Source organism: Catharus ustulatus, chromosome 2 (genome assembly GCF_009819885.2).
Source record: "Catharus ustulatus isolate bCatUst1 chromosome 2, bCatUst1.pri.v2, whole genome shotgun sequence".
Classification (NCBI taxonomy): Eukaryota; Metazoa; Chordata; class Aves; order Passeriformes; family Turdidae; genus Catharus; species Catharus ustulatus.
The window spans coordinates 96,389,878-96,417,056 of record NC_046222.1 but is presented as its reverse complement, the minus strand read 5'-3'; the positions used below and the strand labels follow the sequence as shown (position 1 = coordinate 96,417,056).

The 27,179-nt window shown below is 39.4% G+C and overlaps 2 protein-coding genes across 7 annotated transcripts in view; one reads left to right on the top strand and one right to left on the bottom strand.

Moving 5' to 3' along the window:
• The window catches only part of ST6GAL2 (ST6 beta-galactoside alpha-2,6-sialyltransferase 2), a 175,699-nt gene extending 150,825 nt beyond the window's left edge, over positions 1–24,874 (top strand). For 5 of the 6 annotated variants that reach the window (XM_033086661.1, XM_033086645.1, XM_033086648.1 and 2 more), the window contains 5 exons: positions 2,041–3,040; positions 7,008–7,105; positions 10,230–10,331; positions 11,417–11,591; positions 22,529–24,874. In XM_033086661.1, coding sequence (XP_032942552.1) covers positions 2,098–3,040; positions 7,008–7,105; positions 10,230–10,331; positions 11,417–11,591; positions 22,529–22,797 — 1,587 coding nt within the window. In that variant the 5' untranslated portion in view covers positions 2,041–2,097 and the 3' untranslated portion in view covers positions 22,798–24,874. Of the gene's footprint in view, positions 1–835; positions 1,672–2,040; positions 3,041–7,007; positions 7,106–10,229; positions 10,332–11,416; positions 11,592–22,528 lie in introns of those variants that run through there. The other variant, XM_033086666.2, reaches the window with a different exon arrangement.
• Positions 19,780–27,179, bottom strand: part of LOC117011306 (pinopsin-like) — an 87,527-nt gene continuing 80,127 nt past the window's right edge. Inside the window, exon 5 of the mRNA XM_033086667.1 lies at positions 19,780–20,907. Within this exon, the coding sequence (XP_032942558.1) occupies positions 20,692–20,907 (216 nt within the window). The 3' untranslated portion in view covers positions 19,780–20,691. The remainder of the gene's footprint in view (positions 20,908–27,179) is intronic.

Below are 27,179 nucleotides of genomic sequence, written 5' to 3'. Positions count from 1 at the left end.
GGAGTAATCACTTTCTTCCATGTGGTTTGTGTGAGCCAAGCCAAACGTATGTGGAGCACTGGGTTATCGCAGTCATGATTATTTTTTTTCTGTGTAATAGACATTGCAATGAAATTTGGTCATCCAAGCATAACTTTGTGAATCCTCCCTCTGTTTGGACACTGCCTTGAGCCCCAAAGTCAGCTGTTTTTGTCTAATGTTCTAGGCTTTTCCTAGATCATTAAAATAGCCTGTGTTTGGGAATGGAATAGTTCGGTCTCGCATTCTCAGGAGGTCAGCAGAAATGCAGCCTGAGGTATCTCTGCTAATACCACCTGCGGTTTGTTCTCGCCTCTGCATTGTGGGAGGCGATTTCCCCATTTGTGCTGAAACAACTGGATGTGTGACCACACTGAAGTGGATAAAGGGGCTGATCCAGTTAAAAAAAAAAAACAACACAACTCTCTAACATGTATTTCCCCTGCTGTATCGGTTGTGTGGCAGCAGCAGAGGCGCAGTGCAGGAATGAAGGGCAGAGAAGAGAACGCCTTACACTGATGTTGCTGCTGGGTTCTTTTCCATGTGAAAACACAGTCTCAGTTACAGCTTTGGTTTAAACTTGGCACTCGGCTTTGATGTACTTTAGCAGCTTGCAGAAAGGTGATAGTGTGCGGTGGCTGTGGTTTTGGTCCCTCCTGATGGCCAGTGTGAGCAGGCAGTGTGTTATCACAGGCACATAAGCTGTGTGTGCTTTCAGATGTGAGGTGATGGCTCCTGAGGCACAGGCTGGTAATGAAATCCAAGCTTGCCCCTGCTGCCATTCCCCTTTGTGGCTCTAAACTCCCACCATTAAGTGGTCGTTGAAACAAATGGGTAGAAAGAGAATCCCAGAAGAAGGGGCTTGGCTTATTTTTAGTTCAGATCAGGTGAGTGATCTGTCACTAATTAGTACACTGAGATGCACTGTGTTGTAGCAACTGAGGCTGATGATGATGATGACTGTGGTGCAGGGAGGTGAATGGTAAGGCTTCTGGTGGGAATTTGCTTCAGTCAGGCTTGTAACTGATAGTCACACCACTTGATTAAGCAAGTGAGTTCGTGTAAGGGCATAGTGTGCTCGATGGTCTAGCAATGCGTTATGTATTTTCCTTGGAACACAGCCCCCTCAGTCAAACTTTGTTTCATTTGGACCATGCATCCCTCCACTAATGCACAAGCTGTCCAAACCCCCCAGGTATTAGTAGGGCACATATTTCCAGGACTAGGTCTGACATTCTCTACCCACTCCCTTTATGTAAATCTCTATCTTATCCTAAAGGAATGTAATTAGATAGTTGTGCCACCCATTCTCCTTTTCAGAAAATGCAAAACCCCTGACACCTTGATGTGCACAACTCCTTCATGACACTTCAGCGTGCGTGCAGCGCCCCTAGCAGAAGTACAGGAGTTGTTCTTCTCGGGTCTGGTACTAGGCAACAAATGATGAAGCCACTGGGGCTGTGCCAGTTCATACCAGCTGAGGAAGAGGTTCCCCTCTGACCCATTTGTGTGATGCTCTCCCCTTCACCCCTGATGTGCACAGAGCACCATTCTTTCCAGGCTGTGAGCAGAGGAGGGCTGCAGCTTAGAGCTTGTGCTGGTCCCTTTGGAGACAGGCTTGCTCACAGCTCCCCTGCGTGAGGACTTTCAGCGGTAAAGAGAGGACAGCTCATATTGTACCCACTGTGCATGCAGCCGGGCACGGGTTTTGCTTTTGCTCTCTTAGTGCTACGCTCAGCATAGCAGAAGCAGGCACATGATCTCCCTGAAGGCAGGATCCAGTGTTACTGTAGAAACTGGCCACCAGCTTCTTTTGTAGCTAGCAGCTGTCACGGTGTGGTTACAGCCAAAGCCTGTCACTCCTACAGTGTCTGCGGGCTCTGGAGTTCTGTTTCTGCTACTGAATCCTTTGTACTACTGCTTGGAGATTAATTCTGCACCGTCTATCAATATGTGTTAAGGTATTTCTGAGTTGTCTTTATTTTTAGAACAATTTTTAATAGCATTTGATGTTCTTTACAGGTTTCATTTTCTTTCATCAATACTTCAAGGCACAAAGGAGCTGGTAAAGGCATTGCCATGAAACCGAACTTGAAGCAATGGAAACAACTCATGCTCTTTGGTATCTTTGCATGGGGCCTGCTTTTCTTGGTGATATTCATCTATTTTACAGATAGCAACACTGCTGAACCAGTTCCAAGTTCCTTTTCTTACATTGAAACTAAGAGACTTCTGCCCCTTCAGGGCAAGCAGAGAGTCATCATGGGAGCCATTCATGACCCATCATTCTCTGAAACCATTGATGGGAATGAGGTTCTTCTTAATGAAGATCTCCTAGGTACTTTTAAATCAGGGACTGGAAATTCTAAGAAATGGACTGTATTGGAAGAGGCCTTTAGAAATGAAGATGAGTTTTTTCCACCCCAGTTAGGAAGAAAATCAAAAAGTGCTTTCTACCAAGTGAATGATGATTATTTATTTGCTGCTGGTCAGCCATCACACAACCACCTTCAAGAGATAGAAAAATTCATTTCAGCTGACAGGAATAATCCAAAAGGAAATATTTTACAGAACAACTGGAGCCATCAGAGAAGAATGAGGAGAAGGAGCACAAAGCATAGGAGAGGCCAGATGCTTGATGAATCTGATGACTGGGATGGGCTGTATTCCACAATGTCGAAATCCTTTCTTTACAAGCTTTGGAAAGGGGATGTCTCTTCCAAGATGCTAAACCCTCGACTGCAGAAGGCGATGAAAGATTATTTGAGTACCAATAAGCATGGGGTGCGGTTCAAGGGGAAACGAAACTCCAAGTTGACAGGAGACCAACTATTCTGTGAGCTAAAAGAAAGAGTGAATGTGAAAACAATAGATGGCAAGGAAGCTCCCTTCTCCACTCTTGGATGGGAAAAGCACGTTCCCCAAATTCCACTTGGCAAATTGTATACACATGGCTTTGGGAGCTGTGCAGTAGTTATGTCTGCTGGTGCAATACTGAACTCCTCTCTAGGAGATGAAATAGGTGGGTGAAACGCATCTCTTCATGTGTGTGTATATATATGTGTGTGTTCATGTTTAAATTTCAAAAGGTTCATGCTTCTCAAGCTCAGATCTGTAGTCTGGTTGTTCTTTCTCACTAGAGTTGCATGAATGTAAACTAATGGACTTCAGTGAGGCTGTTTGTTCCCTTTCAGAACAATGTAACTGAAAGGAAAATCAAGCCTGAAGTTATAATCTAATTTAAAGAAAACAATGATGCCTGCTTATCATATTGCAGCTTGTAGTAGGGAGGCAGCGCTGGTTTCATCAATTCTGCCATATTCAACATTTGTGTGCAACATACATTTATTTCTTCAGAAGTTTAGAGCCATGTTCAGGTTTTATTCTGCAAAGCTGTGTTATAACTGATCCTTATTTCTCAGTAGCCCATGAGAAGCTGCTGTTATATGGCTGTCTCAGGCATTTGTCTTCATGTCAAGAAGCAGCAGAGTGTCCTCTTCATCTCTTGCTGGTTTAGAGTTCACAGACATAAAGATTTCAGACCCTTGAGTAGCTTTGTGCACTGAGATCAAGTCCCCTCACCTCTTTTCTGAGACTGAATTTAAATGAGTTCAAGTATGTTCACCCATTGTTTTCCCCTTGCTACGCTGGGTCAGTGAGGTTACAAGTGTGCTGAAATGTCAGTGTCACTCAGAATCCCCCACCTCAAGGTGGGAGTTTTTTAGCAGTTATTCAGAAAAGGATGGTGGGACCATAAAACTAATCCAGGTCACAATTTTTTTTCTTTTCAAAAATTGCTACTACTTCTGTTAATGTCTCAGTAGTTCTTCATTTTAGTAGTAAATGTGCAGTATGCTAAGAGTGTTGAAAGGACGAAAGGTATGTCTCAAACTTGTTTCTGAAACAAGAAGAGTTATCTCCTTCAGCTCTCTATAAAAAACCTTTTTGATGTTCACTCATTAATCCTCCCCATTTTCAGGACTTCACATCCCAATACTTGCTTCATCACTCTGTATCATCTCTTTGACACAGATAGGTTTTCTTTAAATCTCTGGGATATGTTGGAGCTGCTAGGATTATCAAACTACTACAATAGGCTTTCAGCACAGCAGAGGTGGCCAGCTAGCCTGCAGCTAAATCACACCAGGTTAACCTCCAATTCCTCAGGAAGCTCACTGATTTAGAAATCTTTGGGGTGAAAAAGCTTAGCAGTTCCTACCTTCTCCAGCCTGTTATCTTTGACTGAAACAGAATCTTCTGTCAGTGTTCCCCAGAACACCCAGTTTACATCAGTATGGGTTAGTGCTCTACTGCAGAATCTGTAGCACATTGTGACATATTTACATAATTATATATTACAGCATGCTTCAAGTCATATTTCCACACTCAGGTGCAGCCTAGGTATGGACTTGGGTGCTTGACATGGTACCTGGAGCCTGGTTGCTCCTGTGTGTACCCATTTTCTTAGGAAGCTTCTGGGAATAGAAGCTTATGTTGTTTTCTGCAGAAGAACTTTGGATTTAAATGGGAAATTGTCATCTGATGCCACCTGGAAGGAGGAAGATTGGGTTTGAAAAAGCCTACATAGAATTTTCAGATCTCATACATGTCATGTAAGAAAGTGTTGGGGCACCAGGAATCACAGAAGGGTTTTTCTAAGAGTCTCTCAGGCCGTGGGCAGTACTTGTTACTGAGGAGAGGATTTGGCCCAGACTGTGGGGGGCTAAGTGCTTACAGCAATGGGAGACAAGGGAGAGCAATTTTAAGCTAAAAGAAAGGAGACTTAGATTAGATGTTAGGAAGAAATTCTTTACAGTGAGGGTGGTGAGGCACTGGAACAGATTGTCCAGAGAAATTGTGGATGCCCCATCCCTGGAAATGTTCAAGGCCAGGTTGGATGGAGCTCTGAGCAACCTGGTCTAGTGGAAGTGTCCCTGCCCATGGCAGGGTGGTTGGAACTAGATGGTCTTTAAGGTCCCTCCCCACCCAAACCATCAAACCATTCTGTGGTTCTATGGTTTATTCTCCCAAGAGAAAAGATTAAAAAAAAGAAAAAAAAACAACTATGAAAGAAGTAGCAAAGGACATTTCCCTTCATAGGCCTTTAGCTCCCCCTTCTGTGTTCCTATTAGAAACACAAGCAAAACTGGTAATTTGTGTTCTGCCTTTTGCCCTCTTCTCCCCCACCCCTTTGACTGTTTTTTAAATGAAAGTAGGCATGGAAATACTGTGCAAGTATAGCAAACACTCCCATCATGATCATGCTATTAACTGAGAGAACCAATTATTTTGGCATCACAAGAAGTAACAGGGATTTGTGATCAAACCCCAAACTTTTTATGATCTTTAAAATGTTTACCTACAAACATATACTAAGAGTAAAATCAGTTTATTTAAAACCAGCTATTATCAGTGTTAAGCTGTGTCCTGGTCATACATTTTTGGCGAAGGAGAAGTTTTTAATCTGTATACAAAGTCATGTTGGAAATGTATCACACTGTCTCTCAAGCTGCAAACTATACAATTCCCATTTCATAATCCAGTTCTCAATCAGCAGATTGTCTAAAAGTTGTCAATCACAGGTCTGAAATTTATGGTCTTAAATTAATTAATTACAACAAGCTTGTGTTTTTCTTTTCCTTCTCCAAATATGTGAAGTACCTGCAGCTTCTATTAATTTCCTCTAGTTCCTGCAGAATCAAGATGCTTGGTAGATGAAGTCTAGGTGTTGAGGCTAGGGCTGTCCCTGCATGGGGACACAGAAAGATTTCCACTCCTTAGGTTCTGAGGAGTTGGGTTTGGTGGGCGTCTGGCAAAATCCCTCTTTTCAGACATGACATATGATAATATTTATGTCTGAGATCATACTGCTGGCTGCTGGCACACAGTTTTTCCCTGTATGGAGTACAAGAAGTGCAGAGTAAAGGAGAAGAAGAAAGATCCCAATTTGATAGGATCAAGCTAAGACTCCATTGAGGCATGTTGGTTATCTTTGGAGACTTTTGCCTCCTCCAGTTTTTGAGCTACAGAAAACACATTTTCAGTGACTAGAGATGAACAGCTGTACAAACTACCTGTGGGTTAAGGCATTCTATTCCCATTTTGGCCTGAATCATATTCTCAGCTTCCATTGCTAGAATGGATCAAAAGACCAAATACAAGGCTACCAACAGGGGCTGTGTGTTTCTGGACAGTGGATAAAATGTCTTGTTCTCCTTTGCACCTTTTGAGCTTTGAGATCCCCTTAAAAGAAGCACTGGGAGGGTGATTATCTCTTATCCAATGGAGGCTTGCACATGGTGTCTACCCTTGACCCATACTTGACCTAGAGCTGCTTTCTCTTCTCCATGACTCCAAGGTCAAGAGCTTGTGGAGTAACTTCAACAGTTCAGCTCTGTTAGATCTTTTGCTACCAAGGCATCCTGAGGTTTCTTTGTGTGAGCAGATGTGTGGGCTGGCTTCCATACAGAGGCTCTTTAAGATTTGTACTGAGTTTGAGAATAAGTAAGCAGTATGATTAATAGATTTGGGGTAGCCTGAGATTTTCAGATATTATAAAATACTGTGAAACACAAGCTAATAGTTAAGCATTGTTGTTCATTCAACTATGCAATTAGATATCCATGCAGTTTACACGGTTTTGCATGGAGTAATTCTCTGTAAATTTTGTGATGGAAGTAGTGAGCAATTGTGTGTACTGGGTGTACTAATAGTCTTCCCACACTAAGTCTATCCAATTAAGAGAAGCATTTAAGTATTGCATGCTAAATTAATAGATGATTCTGAACTTTTTTCCCAGTGGGCTTTTGTATTAATAACATATGGCAGATGCAAGAGGATTTTTGTTTGTGCGTAGCAGAGCATTCATCATCCTTAGAATATCCAGATTAGGACAAATGTGTAAGTTTTGTATTAGTTTAGATAACTGATTTTATTTTACTGTTCTGTATACTAAGAGAAAAGAGTTACCCCCTTATTTATGCTCCTAGATTCTCATGATGCCGTTTTAAGATTTAATTCTGCTCCAACGCGTGGCTATGAAAAAGATGTTGGAAATAAAACAACCATGCGGATCATTAATTCTCAGGTAAGATCTTCCTTTTCAGAGTTCAAGTCAGTGTCTCTTCTGTACAATATGACAGCAAGTTAATAACCTCTGAAAAGTGTTGGGTAATATGGGAAACAGGGGACTGGATTCAACAGTTGTGGTGCAGGGAAGGTGAAAGTTTTCCCTTACAGGGATGTTTGTACTGCTGTCAGTGTAGAGTGGCTCGACAGCCTTGTTTTGGAGAACCAGTTTGTAAAGTTTCTCATGTGAACTAGTCTGTAAAAGCTCTGCAGGATGCCAGAGAGCTGTCAGTACAGAAGACCTTGACTTCCTGGAGAAGCCATTGCCTCCAGGATTTTCACAAAGTTCAGGCTGTGGTGATTCCAAAGCTGTTTTTTCATATTTTCCAGTTCCCCAATTATTTCCTTGCTGGAAGGCAAAAGAAATGGGAACTGAGTTGTGTAACTCTAGGCAAGTCATCATTGTTTAAAAATTTGGAAAGAACTAGTAAAAAACTTTAGTGTGTACTGGGTATTACACATCAGGTGAATTTGTTCATCTGAATGGAAACAAGAGAAAATGGGATTTTCTGGGTATGGGTGTAAATAAATAATTGTGACTGGAACTACAGTGACACCTTATGGTTGAGATTAGTTTTTCAATTTCAAAAATGCTAATCATGTTCTTGGGCAAACCAAACCTCTTTCCTGTTTATGAAATGCAGACAAAAAATCAGAAACAGAATTTTTGTGAAATTTTATGACATACTGAAATGAGTTTACTTAGTCAACACCAGGTGTATGGTTGACCATACTTTGGACTTATTGATTCTTGTTGAGGGAAAGCAAAATTTTCAGTTACTGTAATTTTTATGAATTCATTTTTTCTTCTTTGAATGACTGCCCATGCTAAGTCTATTCTTGTTGGCTGTGTTTTTTATGTGTATAAGCTCAAGTTGTTTGCCATCAAAAAGACGACTGTTCGCTGTCACTCCCTTCACAGTCATTTTGTAGGTCTTTGTGAGGCTGCAGAACAGACTAGATCTTCGAAGTAATTTGGGTTAAATGTGTCCCCTTTCTTTTGTTTTCAAGAAGAAAGCAGAAATATCTTATTCTGCCTTAAGTGCTGTAATCAGTGTATCAGGGAACATGGATTTTTCATGTGTTTTATTTTACAAACTTTGGTTGTGTTGGGGTTTTTTCCTTTTCTTTGATGATTCTCCATCTTACTGTTATCCAAAATGTCCTGACATTGACCATTCCTGAACTCCTGAACTGGGCAAGGAGAAAGGTTTAGAAACTCTTTATAGTTTACTAGACTCAGTAGGCTCCCTGTAGAAGAGATAAACGTTCTCAGGGAGTGATCTGAGCTTTTTTTAGCTCCCCAGCAAATTCAGAGAGATTAAATGGCTAAGTTAGCTGCTCTCCATGAGGACAGACTGGTGTCTTCTGCCTCCCAGATCTGCTGCAGTACATTCCTTCTGGGATGGTAATGAAGGGTCCTGTGGTCTTCTCTTTTGCACTATGTAAGGCTTGGTCACAGTAAGAGCTCTCAAGAAAACAGAGGGCATGGCAAAGTTCTGGCCAGGTCAGCTCACATGGCTTCCTCACAAGTATCCCACCAGCTTTGTAGTCCTTCAGGGAGGTCAGAAGCTATCCATGATAGTCTGTCACCTGCTGAGAAATTAGTCTTTCCCTCTCTGAGAGTGAAATCTGCACAGGCCACTTGATGGAAGTTGCTTTCCCTACCTGTAAGGTAGCTGGGTTACCTATACAGGTTTATTGACCCTCCTTCCCTCCTCACTGTTGGAAATTCCTGCATTCACTTAATGAAAAGGCTGCTGTGGCCCCTTCTTCCTTCATATTCTCCACTGTGAAAGCCCAAAGGATGTGAAGGAAGCCTGTGCAGTGGCAACAGATATTGTTATTGCAGAAAAAAACCTCATCCATATGAATGCACACTCACTGAAAGCGAAATTTGTGTGGATAACACCTCCGGAGAACTCTTGCTTACTGAAAGGCAAGTAAGAGCTCCTTTGTGTGGTAAGTGTGGAACCAAGCTTTTAAAATCTTGGCCTTTTGGTCAATTTGCTCTGTATACTCAAAAAAGGAGTTTACATTCTGAGGTGAAAATTGTTCTGAGAAATTAAGTTGGAGATGCTGATAGCAGCATGACTAATTCTGTTCTTACTGTAGAAGGCTGATGGAAATCATTAAACTCAAAGTTTATGGTAGGAAGAATATTGCTATGGCAACAATATTATTTTTCTGAAGAAAAATATGCATAATTAAATATGGCTCATTGGATCCTAAAGGGAAATGAAAATTATTATGAATTTATTTGTCTGGAATGTTGATTATTTTAACAGCTGGAACAAAATTCATGCTGTTTTGAGCAATGTTGTCCTGCCTGGCATTGGATGCCCCAGGAATTAAAGAGATCTAGTTTGACATGGAGGGTCCTGAAGGAGGTGAGCCTGCAGGAGTGATGAGTAGACTTCCAGTGTGGTGGGATGATCAGGCAAAGTTCTGGGAGATGCAGGAAGGAGTTATATTAGAGCAGTAGATTAGAGGAAAATGACAGTTGCTTCAAAAATAGCCCTCTAACATGCCTGTTGTAGGAATTGTTTTTCTAAGTATTCCAATTTGTACAGTCTCGGTCTAATTTGCTTTTTTTTGGCTGAAATGACACTGACTTGCTGTTAAAATGAGAAAGCCATGAAAAAGGTGCTTGGGGATGGGTGGCAGAGAAAGACATTACCCTTTGGGGCTGCAGCACTTCAAAGCAAGCTGCTCTGTGTCCAAGAGGATCCCACGGGCAATCTGAAATACTGTAGCTTTCATTTTCAAGTTCCAGAATACCCTGTAATGTTGATACTCAATAACACAGCATCTCAAGCGGTCCCATCACATCCCCCACAGATGGAGAGCAATTCAGTGCACTGCTCCTTCAAACTGTAATAAGTGCTGTTTATGGATAAGCTTTTTTTTTTTTTTTTTTTGGTATCTTTTTTTAACAAAACAAGATGCTTAAAATCAACCAGAACTGAAGCATAACAAACAGCAGCGTGGGTAGGACTGTTCACTTGAGAGAAGGATTTTGCCATTTTCCTGGATGCCACTTGCTTTTAATGCTGTGCAATTCTTTGCATCTGTGTTTGCAGATTCTCACCAATCCAAATCATCACTTTGTCGACAGCTCCTTGTATAAAGATGTTATCTTAGTAGCCTGGGATCCTGCTCCCTACTCTGCAAATCTGAATGTGGTAAGATATCCACTTAGACATTTCCTTCCAATTATTTGAAAGTACTGGAGAAAATTAATTTACTACTTTAGTCTCCTGGTTCTCCCTTTTCACCATGAACCCCAGGTTCTGTCTTTATCTGAGTGGAGAATGCTATGTCTATAGGAATTGGTCAGAATTGGTTTATTGGTCAAAAACATTTTAGTAGCCTGCAATTATTCTGGAAGGGACTGTTCTGAGATGCTAGAATAGATGAATAGTGGCATTTGTTTGATAAAACATTGCTATTTTCATATAACAGCGAGTTTTCTGTGTGCTTGCCAAGGAGGGAACATTGCTAGATTTCACAAGTAGGTTTTATCAGGAAAGGTGAAAAACTGCATGCATTTTCCCCCACCTTTCCCTCTGCCTTCCCAAACAAAATACAACATCCTAGTGCAAATCTCTCCTGGGTGCCTTCCCAATTTCTCAGGCCTCCTCCCCACCAGTCCACTGTCCCACAGCCATCTGTGCCCTGCTGCCCACTCCCTCACTGAGAGCAGCAGATGTCCATCTGGTTGTCACTGGGGGAGTCTCTACTTTGGCTGTTGCTGCAGCTCCAGCAGACAAGTTGATCTGATGGCTTTTGGCACAGGGAGCTCGGAGCTGAGCAGGCTGCAAAGCAGAAAGTAATCCTTCATCTGCTGAACTCCCTTAGCAACAGATGCCAGAGGCTGCCTGCTTCCCACACAGGCTGCCATCAGCCTGCGTCATGCTGCCTCCGTCAGGGACAGGGATGCTTTCAGAGCAAGATTCACCCCCAGGCCCAGATACCATGTCAAAGCTCTTTGAACCTCTTCTTTAATGTGGATCTGTGAGGGGAAAATGGTTTTGGCTCATCCCACAGCATTCAATTACTTATTGGGAGTCTCTGTATGGAGAAAGGGAACCAAATAGCCCAGAGTGAGGAATGCCTTTTGAGCAGAAGCATCCACCAGTGCAGGCTGCTTTGCTACCTTTGCTTCTGTTCTGCAGAACCCAAATGAAGCCAGTTTATGCTGTTGTACATGTAGTGTTCAAAACATGTTTAATGCTATTAAAAAACATCTGACTTTTTTTCCTCCCAGTGGTATAAGAAGCCAGACTACAATCTGTTCACTCCCTATGTACAGCATCGCAGGAAGAATCCAACCCAGCCATTCTACATCCTCCATCCAAAGTTTATATGGCAGCTCTGGGACATCATTCAGGAGAACACTAAAGAGAAGATACAGCCCAACCCTCCTTCTTCAGGGTTTATTGGTAGGTGTATCAAAGATGGTCCCAGTAGACATGCTAGATTAAAAAAAATTAAAATGCATATGTTGCATGAGGATCGAGCCCATACATATATACTGTTTGTTCTTGGTGCTCTGTATAGAAACAATGACTAGCAAAAACACACAGTAGAAGAACTAGAAAATAGTTGAGTGAATTTGATGTTCTGATTTCTTGCCCTTCACATCCATAGTGTGTATACCATATCTATAAAACATGCAGATATTGATGAGAAATTTATATTATTCCATATTAATTTATCTGTTGAGGACCTATCAATTCTGAAGTTCCTGGTTAGGATCATAGAGCAGAGAATACTCAGACAACAAATGCAGATGGCAAATCTTATAGACAGGGCCAGGGGCTTCTAGTGCTCAGTCTCAGCACTTCTTTACTGGAAGCAATAGTGTTTCACTGTATTTTTTGGTCCTTCCTTAGTATTTCTTGGGGGATAATTTGTCACTGTGCCCACATTCATACAGCAGAACAACTTACCTGATGCACAGCAGGTCCTGACTGTTGAAGGGTCTAAAGGATGCAAGTAGTCAGAGTGGTAAGGCTGAGTCAGGGTCATCCTTGCCTATGCTTCTAGACTCAGAGGACAGTAGAGCTTCAAATACCATCTTCCACTTTGGAAACTCCATCCTTTCCTCTCTGACATTGTGATATTGATCTAGGTATTTGCTGCAGTCAGAAAATGGTTTGTTTTTTTTTTTTCTTTGAATCTGAAAGCAAAGATGCCTGAGATGGGAAAACCAGTTGTGAGCATTTATCTTGGGTTCTATATGCATTAGTGGAATCCTAGGATACCTTGGAGCACACCAAAGGCCTTAGAGAGGGTGCAGAAGCTCCCAGAGGGATGACATGAAGGTGTTTGGGAGATGCCCATCTATGCATTGAGTGGGTTGTGCATGCCTGGAACATAAGTGGAAAGTAAAGGAGACCTGGTGTGTTGTCAGAGGGGAGCTTGGCTGTTGGTTACTTCCTGAAGTGAGGTTTTTTTGGAACCTGCTTGTAGAAATTCACAGGGAGAAGACAGCTCGTGTGGAATGATCTCACTAGCTGCATTCACATTTTGCAAAAGTGTTTCTTGTAGCAATGAAATTGTTGATAAAAATAGGTTAACAGCTGCTGATTGTAAGAATAGTGAAGAGGATCATTGTGCTGTCAATCTGTATTTCCACCATAGATAAAAAACCCTTCAAAAGAAGAAATGGAACACTTCTTTGAAGAAATGGAATTAATTTCACTATGAGAATAGAACAGCAATCTTCAATCCCAAATCTAAATGTTAGTGACAAAAAAAATCCTTCAAGCAGAGAAAGCTTTGAAAATATAAACCATTAAACAAGCAAAATTTTAACAACAAAAACTGTGCAGATAAATATGCACTGTGTACAGATGCAAATTTGCCTTCTTCTCTAGTGGGAATTTTATTTATATTGTACTTTTCCAAGGACCAGTGCTTTTTGGTAGGCTGTTACTAACTTTAAAAAAACAAGGTAGTAAGATAAGCTTATTGAATGTCATATCCACTCCATTTCATAACTAGCTACTGTTCTGATAGATGGATTTTAATTTTTTTATTAGGGAGAGTCTTCCTGTTTTGGTAACTATGTTGAATTAATATCTATGCATTGCACGTGTAACATAAACTAAATACAGAGGTAGAACAGAAAGAACAAATGCATATGTCAGGGACATAAAGGGCAAGATAGAGCACAAAAAATATAATGCAGCTTGGCAGAAAGCTGAAAAGTCATGTTGGTCCTCAGGTCAGGTATCTCTCAGTCAGTCATGCAGCAAATAATCCTGTTGGAACTGAAGCTGGCAGACACAACTAGTGTACCTGCATGAAAGGGGTATCCTGAATATTAAGCTCTTACCTGATTCTTACAAAATCTATAAAATTATTTCCTACAGAATTAATAGAAAGATTAAGTGATGGCCATCATAAAATACGAGTGTCTTAATTTCAAGAAGACAAAATAATTTATTAAATGACCACACTATTAAATACCACTGTGCTTAAAACAGCTATATGAAAGAAAATGGGCTGCTGTTAAATAGAGGGTATGAAATTTTACAGAGATGCACATTCCTGAATCTAAGCAATTTCTAGCATGGACCATGATGATTCTAATCATATAGAAAAAGGTTACAAAAATGGTTCTGAGTCAAGTGAGGCACTTTTGTTTCAAACTTTTTAGCCTCCAGTAGGCACAAATGTATAACTTACAACACAGAAACATCAGAATATTTCTTTTCAAAAATGTCAAGAATATTTTAGCATGGTCTTACACTGCTTCTTCAGTAATGGCATTTTTCTCTGACAATTGTATCTATTCCTGCTGCTTAGCACTGTTTATAAGAAACTGAATCTTGCCAAAGGCAGGATGTTGGTGGAATGTGTCCTCAAGGTGTTCTTCTGCAGCAATGAGTCAGCATCCTTCCACAGTGACTGATGTCAGGGGAATCTTTTAAAATCATTAATAACTGTATTAGAGTACTTAAGTCATAATATTATTAAATATCTCAGAAAGGGGGGCAGTGGGGAAGAGGCAGCCTCTCACATGCTTTAACTTTAGAGGAATGAGAGAGAGAGAGAAGAGGTAGAACTTCTCCCCTGTTTTTATCACTGCATGGGAGCTAGGGAAAATAATGTTTTTTGTACTTCCTTTGGGGTATGGACTGCCCTATATCTGCATAAATTCTGCCTGGACCCCCTGCCTCCTTCAAACCCTGCCATGTCAGCTCTGCACCAGCTCAGTGTTGCTGAGGAGAGGCAGTAATGTTTGACAGCTGCTGGCTGGGGTGGGGGAAACACAGTGCATGTCCCAGCTGTGGAGGGAGAGGAGAGGATGGGAAGAGCAGGATTGGTTGAGGGGAGGATGGTTTGTGGGTAAGGTCCAACAGGGTAAACCAACCTTTTGATTTTAATTTGGGAGTCTCTTTTTGTTTGTTTCCTGAGACACCAGCATGGACTTTAGTTGGCTTGTGACTTTACCTCATGTGGCATGTCATAGCTTAGCTAATGTCCCTCCTTGTTACAAATCCTTGACTCTTTGTCTTCTTACTCTAGTCCTTATAAGAGCTTTGAGAAGCCATTCCTTCATATTTTTGCATCACTTTTGCAGCTGCTGCCTTTGTGCTTCTAAAGAAATTTCTGCACCATATTCTCATCATCTTGCATTAGCATTAGGCCATTTCCATGGTGGCTTTTCACAGTTAAAGTTGTTGGTTCACATCTGGTTGAAAATAAGTTTGTTAAATGAGTATTGATATGTTTACATCTTGTCTTAGACTTGGATCTATGCCATTTTTCTCAGAAGATACGTAAGCATCCAACCACCAAACCTCAGATTTAGATTCCACTGGCAAATCCTAAATTAGCACTGTTCCTAGGGAAGGATTTGCCCTACCTTTTGGCTCATTTCCTGTTAATCATTTCACTGAGAAATGTGAACTCAGTCTTCCTCCTGTCTTTCTGTACATAACACAGTTCAGATTTTAATTGAATCTGATAGTTTATAAAGTGTCAGTCTGTACTGTTACCATTGTGCTGTAAGAACTGACTGTTCCTGTGCCCTCTTTGGTAGCCAATGTAAACAGCCTCTTCTGACCTTAAATTTTTGTCATCTGAAGACCAAGATTAAAACCGCAGTTTTTCAGGAGCAGCATTCTGTGTTCATCAGATGGGATGGTACATCAGCATTCGGAAAGTTTGAGGGCTTTTTAATAATGTTGAGATTATATAAAGGCTTTTCTGTGGATATTTTGCTCCTGTCCACTGTTTACTTAGTGGATTTTATATAGATTCCTACTTAGCATAGCCCATCAGTACACTTTGCTGATTTACCTCTTCAGAGGTGACTTTAATTGAAATTCACGTTTATATACTCTTATAGAGCAGTGACTTTTATATTTTTAAAAGCTAGGTGAAATCTGTAACTGCAGTATTTTGGGTTGTTTTCAATCAAAACATGACCTGCGTAGATTCTTGAATTTTAGATTGTCTGTGTAGGTGGTAGTTTTGCTATGTGCTAGAAATCTTAGCATAACATGCAATCCACTGAACACAAAATAAGTGCAGATTACTTTATTGTTGAGAGAAGGGAAATGTTGTTTGAGGCTTTACAGTTGACATTACAGTTTTAACAGTTATGCATCATTAACAGTTGATAACATTATTTAATCTTCATTTGCATGCATCAAGACAATAGTACAAGCAAGGCTATCATTACACTGCAACATTAGCAAGTCGTTGTGTGACTAAGAACTTAAATTTAAAATGGCTTTGGAGAGCATGTTGCATAGAAGTATACAGATGATCTCCAGCTCTGCTTAGAAAAAAAATGCACTTTCATGAACTGAAAGAAAAAAATTAGACATATTAAGAGTTGCCTTTGTTGTTGCTATTCAGTTCTTGTAACAGCAGTTGGAGCAGAAACAGAATAGCTCTCACTCCTTCCAACTCCAGTGTTGTTCAAGTATTAGCACACAAATAAATAATACCTCCAATACATAAGCTTCAATTTATTCTTACTCTAATAAAAAGCACACTGAAATTTGAGTATCTCCCTCTTCTCAAAATGGAGACATAAAAGAGCAAATTCTTCTCTTAAATCACGTTTAAAAAAATTATTATTCTAGTGTATCACCCAAAATTAAATAATACATTTAGAATTACATTATATTACTGGCCAGTATTTTCCAGTCTATGCTCATATTACAGAATGTATTATTGTGATTAATGTAAAGCTTTTTGCATTCACCAAGTTATAAATATGTAATTTTCTAAGTCTACTATGTAATGCTAGTATCTATACATCAAAGATGACAAGTATTGCAGAAATTATTAAGCTTAGGCAGAGGGCCATTTGGTGACCATTCTTTGACAAATAATTTGGTTTTCTTGTGGTTAATATTTTTCACATAGTTCATGATCTAAACAGAGATAAAAGAATACTTTTTTTAGAAACAAAGTGCTTTTAAAAAACAGAGATACTTATACTTCATGTACCAAAGAATAACTGGGTACATTTGTCCCAGTTTCAAGGAGTTTCCTGTGGTTTCTGCAAACCAGTCAAGAGAGATTATAGTAATAGACCATCATATAGAAAACTATACATTCTAAATGCTTTATGCTTATTTGTAATGCTTTCAAGTGCACAGATTATCTAACACAAACTTACTAGTATATGTAGCTAAATTATTTTCTGTAACTGAATTTATGATGGTGTGAAATGAGACATTATGAGTAAAATCAGATTATGTGTATTTAAATGTTTTCAGTATCTCTTACATTTATGTTATAATGATTCTGTGTTCTTGATGAATGCTTGAGTTACACTTATAATTCTAGATGCTTTCGTACAGCATCTGTTGATTCAGATGTATTAAACTGTCTTTTATTTATTTGTAAACTAGAGAACATTCTTTTTTAAATTAGAGCGCTAACCACAAAGCTTAATCATACTATACAATATTCATGTTGGAAAATCAAAACCTTTGGAGTTATTCAAACTGCCAAGAACAAGTCGAAAAAACATTTTCTCCTTTTGATTAGAATCCACAGTACATGTTCATTTGTAAAAACCATCCATGCAAGGAATTTAATCTTCATATGATTCAGGTTTAAATGTTCTCAGTGCAGATTGTAAAAGCTAGGTTTATTTGTGCCACTTGGACTGAGTTTAATCTATACCCAACACTTCCTAATACTATAGATATCTGCCAAATAGGAAAAAGTAAAAGTACCACACTACACTTGATCTTAACCTAAATGCCAAGAGAGAAAACACATTTTTCTAAGCATTTTGAAATACTAATATATATTTCAAAATATGTAATACTGCTTTAGCATCTACAATTATACTGTTACAACGAAGTTGCATTTGACTGTTTCTCTGACAACCACACCATTTCTTTGGAATAATATATTTTACAGTATTCTATGCTCACAATTCTTTTTTCTTTTTTTAGTGTCCAGTTGGGTGTTTGTGAATATTTTACAGTTGAATGACAATGTTCATAAAGCATACATTTGAATGTTCTACCATAATACAGATAGAATTATTTTGTGGTTTTTTCAATTTTACTGTTGTAATCCAAATGGGACTTTTAAAAATCCAGCAAGGGTATTAGGATTAGATTAGAGTGGCCTATGCAGAATTATCTTCAGTTGTGATTTTGAATGTATGGTAGCACCAGTTATGTTTGTCAAAGCTAAAATCAGGCTGGATACCCTGACCTTTTCCTTAATGTGAAATATGGATTGGATATTTAAGATCTAAAAAGCTTTTTGCTATTTAGATGCTACAGAGAGCCTATAGGTTTTCCCTTTCAGGTTTTACATTTTTTCAGGTTGTGCATGTCTACTAGCCTTCCCTAAGTACTTTATAGTTCTCTGCTTTTACTCCCATTCCCATACCTTAGTATTTACGAATGCTGGAAAGAAAACCCAAAAAGTATCTCCCTTCTTAATCCTTAGACATGCACTGCTTCCTAAAAGTGCTCACTTTTTTCAGCTGACAGCAAAGGAGCCCATGATACCTATCTCGGCTGTGAGTAACTACACTAGGGGCACATTTGATCACACCTTGTTTTTATTTCTTCTCACTGTGCTTCTGGAAAAGCCAGTTATATTATATTTAATGAAACTCCAAATGCTACTTACATAGGAGCAGAAGGTTCTTGATAGCCAAGTGGCAGACTCTTACTTTTGATTTCTATCTAGTCAGTGGAGAGGAACAACACTTACAGGAAAGTTTTCTGTAAATGAACAATTCAACACATCCTAAAATAAGTCAGATGAGTTTTGCCCTGGAAATGCCTGTCCTGCCTTATCTGTAAAGAATGCTTTAAACCAGCAAGGTCAAAGAAGGGCATGGACATCTCAGTAAGATTAATTCTGTCCAGGCTCTATATTGTTTTGGGACAATGACCATCTCATCCTGTTTATCATTAGCTCCTTAAGTCATGTGTATGACATTATGTGCTGTTGTATAGCTAATAATTGTGCCTTGACTGAAAATTGTTGTAAAGACTGTTAGCAAAGACAAATATTGAAGTGTATTGTATGGAAATTCTTCACCCTACAGGCTATCAAACAATGAGGCTTTCATTCATACTGATAATCCTGGAGGAGTGTAGAGATATGGAACAAACAGATATGGAACAACAACAGATGATGTTGAATTGGATGGCTATGTGAAAAATACACAGATGAAGTAAATAAGTGTATAGACATATTTTGAGGGCAGTACAGGGATAGGAAATAAACAAGGCACACTGGGACACTACAGATGTGGGAGAAAATGCCAAGAAATTCAGCCACAGAAGAGACACTTAGGAAGCAATAACACAGAAAGGAATATGTAAAGATAACAAATGGGAAGCAACGTGGGACTTCTCAGAATAAAGAGGCAAGCAAAATGAGTTAATGGAACCAAGATTAAGTTTGAAAAAATCAGTCACATTCCTCTTCTTTAGCTTTTAGACTGCATCCAAAACAAAAAAGTTCAAACATAATGTAAAAAATATTTTGGGGGTCATGTCAGTGGCAAAAACCAATTGGTCATTTAAAAGATTTATAAGCTAAATGGAGGAGAAAAGGGAAGGTGGGAAGGTAGATGAAAATATAGACAGCTTGGCACACTTGTGCTGGATACAGATGTCAGTAACTCCCTGCAATGTTGTTAAAATCCAGCAAAGAGAGGAACTGAGTTAGAGTGGTGTGAAAAAACATGGGATGGAATGTGAGACCTGTAGTCCAGGGAGGTCTGTTGGCAGCTCTGTTTTAGGGAATTAGGAAAAACAACCTAGACACATGGCATTAGAAAAAAATAGAATAAAATCTGAATATATGGTAGTATATGGAGTGATGTAAATATCCTAGTGGTCTACACTGCTACTATTCTTTTAAAGATGCTCAATTAACATTTTTTTGTAAACTGAGTTTGCAGTAATGACACTACAACACTAGGGCTGTCCCCTGTGGAGGGGTTTCACATGCTCCAAGGCATGAGACTGAAATGAAATAATTTCTTCTCTGTTTTAGAGAGGACTGTATTTGTACAAAAAAAAAAGATGGCTTCCTTTCCAAAAAGAACATTTTTTTAAATTCTTATTTTTGCATCCCCTTTTTTTCTTGGGTTTTTTTTTTTTTTTTAATACAATACAGAACAGCAGGAGCAGATCATTTTGAGGGAGAATCTGGGGGCTGTGCCAGCTAAGTGGAAGGACCTACCTCCTCAGGTTCATGTGTAATCCTGCATCTCACCCACAGATGGTTTGGATGGAAGTCCTGGTTGTACCACACTGTAGGTCCCATGGGCTGGAGGTCTGTAGTGTCAGAGGTGCTAAAGGAGGAACAGCCTGGCACTGACCACCATTTTTGCCCAGACTGGGGTTTGAACATTTGACATGTACACAAGTCCTGGAAGTATCAGGAGTGCTCCTGATTCCAGCAGGACAGAAAAGCCTCCAGCACAGGCACAGTTCTGCATGTGCTAATCTCTACCTGTTGTTGTAGCTCATCTTTCAGATTTCAACAGAAGAATGAGCTATAACTTAGCTGTTACCACTCAAAAAATAGTCTGCCAGGTCACTTCTGCTATGTCTTTCCTCCTGCCAAACATTACCATCCAATATGAGCAAAAATGTAAGTAGAAGTTAGGTTGGTTATGAGCAACCTAGACTGAAATCCCAAGACATGGTCTGGATGGAACCAGGCAGGAAAGCTAAGGACCTAAACTAGATAGCCCAGCACGCCTTGTAGATTGGTTCTGGAGGACACTGAACCACTGAGGACTAGAAGCTAAAACTCTACCACCTCTAAGTCCTCCATTAACTCATTTACAGGAAAGTCAATGATTCTGCTTCAAATTTTGTCATGGCTGAACCATACCTGGAGTTATGTGGCTATTTTTCTGTTGTTAAGGAGTCACAATTTTTGTTCTTGACAGTTTTCCAATCCCACAAATGGCAACTTCATTTATTACTTTTAGAGTTTACTTGGTAATGTGGCAGTGAAATAAAACACACTTCGGTTAAGGCTTGTACTTTCCATTGGAGAGTTTTCCTAAGATGTTGGTGGTATAGCTTTTGAAATTGGCTCTGGGCGCAGGAGAGAAGTCATTTTACTGTCTGTTTCTGGATGTGGTTCATTATTGCACTCGTTTCCACCATCCACCCTCTGATCCAGCTGGATAACAGTTACCTTGGAATGGTAGGTGGGCTCTCCATTGGTGGAGGAAGGAGGCTGGCAGTGGAAAAGCTGACGAAAGCATTTGTAAAACTAAAACAAGAAAAAAACCCAAACAATTCTATACATAGCTATTTGGCAGGTTACAATTCAGAGCATCTCTGCAACATCTTCAAGGCAAGGTAACTTGTTTATTAAGATTGTACTTTGTGTTCAAATAGGGATTAAATATTTTTTCACCATGAATATGTGTTTCTCGCTGCTTAAGACTGAACTTCACTCAAATTTGAGAACACTTTTCTAACTCTACAGATTGTGTAAAGCTGTAGAACAATTATAAAATATTTTCAGAACCTTTAATTTATGATAAAAAATTTAATCACAGAAGTAATTGGTTTTCAGTTGCTTCACACATCAGGCAGGGAAAAGTCATTTTGATAATATAATGATACACAGCAGGGAGAACATAGGTTCTTTTCATTAGCAAGCCATTGAAATCCCTGCATTCCCAAACTGCAAACTAAATTTAGAAAATGGCTTTGCTTAATTAAGAAACCAAAATAATTTTTTATGTTAATTCATTTCACTTCTGAGATCTACCCAAAACACCTCTGATGATGCCAAAGCTGTTGTGCAGAAAAAAACCCCCAAACAACAATTACATCAGTTCTCATCTGTAAGTGCCAAGTGAGCAGAGCTATACAGATACCTCCTGTGACAGCTGCCAGTCCTATTCAACAGATAGGGATACATGCCAGTAGTGCTACAACTGCCTCAATATATCTTCTACACAAGTTTATTTTTTAGTGAAATATTAAAAAAAATAAGTGGCGTCCAAAGCTTACTTTATGTCACTTTCCTTTTACATGGCTTTGTGAAACAGAAAATGTTTCCAGGAGCTGTGATTGATGTGAAAGTATTGTGGTTTAGGCAATGTTGTTGATCGTTATCTGACATTAGTCCATCTGAAAATGTGCAGCTGCAACAGCAATATTTCTCTTGTTTCAAGGCTATAAAGACCACAGTTCATGGTGCTGATGATAGTGTGCCATTGGCACATGGCAGAAAAAATGGGTTGGTTGTGGATTTCTCCTTGCTGAGCAAGGAAGTGGTGAGGGGCTTTTCCTTATGACAGCACTGCTTTAAGTAGGAATTAGTCTCTGCTGTCTCTCCATGAGACTCTTCACAGAATTGTCTGAAGTTGTGGGCTTCTGTGCCACCACACATGGGTGATGTTTCTTTATATGCCTTCTCATGTGTTTGGCCAAGTCTCACTGCTTAGAGAGAAGCAAGTGGGTGGAAAAAGTGGAATTGGTTCAATTTCAGACTAAGACCAACACTGCAATAAGGTGGAGATGTTTCAAAGATTCTTGTGGGGAATGTTTTGTGGTCAGTCCATGGAGTAAATGGGGAAAGTGAGGAAGAGCAGCCTTCTCACTCAGAAGGAGGCTGATGGGGATATGCAAATTCTTTACAGGCTTTTCACTCTTTATGACTGTTATCCTACCCTATCACAGTCTTTATGTATTAGGACAAGTGAAAGCTGCTCAAATAAAAGGAATGATTGCTTCAACTTTAATGATTTTACGGAATACTTAAGGTGTGCAACAACAAAGAAAAGAGGGAAAGAAAAATGAGACAGGATAACTGCAGGGAAATTTCTGCGAGAAAAGTGAAAGCTAGTGTTCACTTTTGTTCTCACTTCTTGTTGCAGGTATCCTCATCATGATGTCCATGTGCAATGAAGTGCACGTGTACGAGTACATCCCGTCAGTGCGGCAGACAGACCTGTGTCACTACCATGAACTCTACTACGACGCAGCTTGCACCTTGGGCGCCTACCACCCACTGCTCTACGAGAAGCTCCTGGTGCAGAGGATGAACAAAGGTTTGCAGGATGATCTGTACCGCAAGGGGAAAGTCATTTTGCCAGGGTTCAAAGCTGTCAAGTGCCCCAAACAAAATAATTTCTCACACTTGTAGAAATAAGTCTTTCAGACACAATGTGCAATAAGGTACTACTGTCGTACTATAAAAAAGGAGAGAATACTTGAAAAATATATCTTAGACCAATCTAGTCTTGAGTCTATAAATTGTAATTAAGTAGCAGGCATGAGAAATACTTCTTTTCTGAGCCTGAGTATTTATTACTGCTTTGCAAATAGTTACAGAAAAAAAGCAATGGCTTAGCTCATGAAGGTGCAAAGGACATAGTTAGGCAGAACTATAATGTATTGTTGTTGGTGTGACTGTCAGAATTTGTCGGTGGTCTCATGCCATGTATGCTAGACTGTAATTTTTTTTAAAATGAATTTATTTAATTGTCAAACCTGGCATTGTGAAACAGCCTCTATTGTTCATGTATGTACAGAGCGGCCAGTTGAACAATGCAGCATTTCCCGTGGCTCCATGGGATTTTCACACTCTCCCAGAATGAAGTAATTGCTGCTCCAAGCTGTGCAGTCCTTCACTAGAGCAGACTTTCATGCCTGTTCCTATGCAGGCTCAGTTCCAGCCCTTCAGCTGAGCAGGGGCTTAGGGTGGCCCTGAAGTGTGTGTAGCTAAACCAGTTAAACTACTCGATGTATTTCTGTCTCCCATGCTCCCACTGACTGAAGAGGGAAGAAAGAAATGTCTCATTTCTTGAGAGAAAAAAGAACATATTTGTAACACTAGGAAGAAAACTCTCCCTGAAAGGACTATCAGGAAGGTGAGAGATGGAAATGCTGCCTTCCCCCATTCTGCACAGATACAAAAGATCCAGAGAAAGTCAAGGGAGCTGTGCAGCATTCACCCATCGCACAGAAAGCAAGCAGAGAGGGAACTCACCTCTTGTCAACAAAGATAGCATTTAGGAATACAGACATTATTTTTTAGGTATTTCATTGGTATCTGAATCAAAGTCACTTGGTCACAATTTCTTGCTGTTCAGAAAGGAGAAGTTTTCTGACAAAAGATTATGTTATCAGTATTTTTTACTTCATGCTTAAAAGGCTATAACCCAGAAAAGCCGTAATGCCTGCAAAAAAACCTGACTACGGATTGCATACGGAGGTTGTTTGATATTTTCATTCATAACACATAAGGACAATATTCTTTGAGGCAGTTCTAAAAGTTAATGGTCTGGAGTGGTTTTCTTGGTTTTTTTGTTTTAGTTTGATTTTTTCCCACCTGACTGTACATTTTCCTTTAGAGTAAGTTCAGCAGGAATATATGTACACAAAAGCACAGCTATATCCTGCTCATGTCCATCCAGTAAAAAAGCAGACAGCTCTAAGGGGCATTGAAAAAAGCAGCTGACTGGTTGTGGTGGAAAGTATTTTTTGTGCTTTGACTTAAGCAAAAAGCCTTTTGCCAGAAAGTTAAAAAAAAAAAGCAAACAGCATTAATTACTATTTCACCTTCAGTTGTAATGTAACTATAATTACAAAATCCTTTTTCTCTCACTCAGCTCTTTGGGAAGCAGTTGAAAGGATCTTTTGGAAGGACTATTTTCCTTCCTCAAAATGAAGAATATATGTCCTTCATAGGATTTAGCCTTCTTTTTGGGCTTTATGATGATCTTAAATTTCTTCTTGTTGGCAGAAATTACATGTAGATTATCATATACTGTACTTCTCTGTTGTATGGATAGTTATGTCCATAAGGCATTTTGGTACATATCAAAATTAATAGGTTTTACTCATACTAGCCTTGGACTCTGCATATAGTACATACCAATTTCTTTTCAATGTTATGTGTGGTGGCAACTTTTATTCTTGAAGTCAATAACATTGTTATTTAAATGCATGAAGGATAGATAGCCTACACAGAACTAATCTATTTTTCCATATGCTTGGTACTCTGTTTGCAAAACATAAGCAGTCAGAACAGTGCAATCAAATATGTCTCTCTCTGCTGTACTCTGGGTTAGCTATGACATGACTGTAAGGGAAGAGAGTTTAGCTTTCTAAGACTAGTGAATATGCTACTTTTCAATAAGCAGGAACTTCTAGTGTTCCAAAAAGAAATTACTTTGACTGGCCTGCAACCACTAACTTTTAACTTTGATTTTCACAAAGAAGAAAAATACTATTTGCATTGCTCAACCACCCACAGCAGGATTATGTAGTATTATTTATTCTCTCATTAATTTGTTACAATAATCAACATAGCTGTTGATTATACAGAATGAAGCAAATTTATAAAGTTTCATGTAACAAGTACTAAGCATACCTACTTAGGACATCATTTATATACCAATGCAGAACCAGATCTGAGATGTTATATAATGAACTGTATATTTTTAGTTTACTGGACTGCACACTCAAGCCTTTGCAGCCAAAATTTTTTCTTTGCCATATCCTTCTTTATATGGCAGTCCTCCTTCCACAAGTGCAAATGTGGTGTTGTAGCACCATCACCTCAGAGGATGCTGCAGAGCTGTGCTGCAAAAGTTTTCTCACAGAGGAGCAAGACCAACCTGTGATGCTACCTTTGAAAAATGAGCCTGGAATGGCTTTCTAGCACTGGTTTTCACTGTGATGTTTTACTGGTCTGCCTGCTCAAACACATTGTGCTTGCTAAAAGAGCATTTTCTCTCCTACCTTGTCTTATCCTCCTGCTTTTGGCACAAGTGCAAATGTGTTTGATCTGCTTATTGAGGGTTCCTGTCTTCTTACTGCAAGGGGGAAGGGACAGAAATAAAGGGGAAACATAAAGGCCTGTAGAGGTGCTCCTCTCACCATTTCTTGCTCTCTATGGCACTGGCATTGCTGGCTTTTATAAAAGCCCTTCAAGTGTTTTTGAATTAATGGGCATTTCCCCATCTCTTGTGAAAGCAGAGAAATGTTTGCAAAGAGTCACATTCAGTAAATTTAAAACAACATGTAATAACACTGAGCCATGGCTCTTCTAAAAATAATGGGTGAGAGTGCTGGTTTTAGATGCACATTAAATGCAGCAATGTGAAAGGAAGCGCATTTTTTCACCAAGATCATGGGACTTTTTGGGGAAAAGATACAGGCATGGCTTCATAGCTCTCCCATGTGACTGTCACACTTACAGAGTGGGACAGCTGCTAGACAAGAGAGGTTTGCACAGACCTGGTGCATCTTGAGGTGCCTCATCAGCCAAGCAATTGCCTCTGCTGTTGGGCCCCTGAGCTCCCTTTGCACTTGTAGGCTTTAAATTTATGGAATTTTACTGACAAGTAGGAACAAGTTGCCTTCGAACACTATCAAGCCTCATTTCTGTGCCCTGGTGCTGTGCACAACAGTTAAAGTGAGCTAAAACAAACCAGAAACACAGCAGCAGCTTAAGGAAATGTGCTGAGTTTATGCTGAATTTAATTATGCTCTTCTCTCCCCACTGTGAATTCTGTAACTTTTCTGACTTGAGGTGCTCTATCATTTTATGCATTTAGTTTTGGATAGTTAAATCGAGGTATTCTTTTGTTCAATCAAGAAAAAAATTACAAGAAAAACCACATTATTTTGTTCCATTCCTCTATAGTGCTAAAGGTTACCTCAGCATAAACTCACAGCTCAGTCCTTCCTTGGAATAAACTACTACATCTTTTTTTACCTTGTTGTGCAGTTTTATGCTGTAGAAACTCTGGTAAATTCAGTGAAATTACCATACTGTATCTTTGGAGAGAGAGAGGGGTGATATAAACACTCTAATGGACACTCTCACTGTACAAATTCAATTTAAGCCTTGCTTGTCTGGTCAAGACACTTTCTTTGGTGAGGACATCGGAATTCTGAACTTGTTGCTGTAGATCTCTTGCCAAAGTCATAAAAACCAAAAGAAGTGTTTGTTTTGTTTTTTAAATGAAGTGTCTACACTCAGTGGTTGCACAGACTGAGCACAGTCATTTTAGAGACTGAATTAAACAGGAGTTCAAAACACATGTGAAGCAATCCTTAGTAGGGTTTTAAATTTTTTTCTTCAGAAGTTTTTAAGGATGGAAAATGCCATTTGGACAGTGACAGAGATGTACTATGAAAGGAGTATTAAATGCATTGACTGCAACAATAAATGGTTGCTATTTTTCCCTTCATGCTTTCTAAAGTTGATGCATATTTAAATGAAATCCTGCTTTGAAGTAGGTAATTCAGATGCCTGCTGTTAAAATGATTTGAATCTTTCCCAGCATCTATCCTCTCACACACAAGGAGGATACCTGATGTAACTGTTTGAAATTTAAAGTAGCCCATGTCAAGGGTACGAGAATCACTTAATGAGTTTTGACAGTGCTGATGTCTTCTCTCTGGCTTAGTAATCAGATTCAGAATTTTGTTTTTGAAATAAGAGTTGTGTGTAAAAGCCTTACTTTTTTCATATCATCTCATCGCTCTTAAAATATGTAGTCATTGAACTAT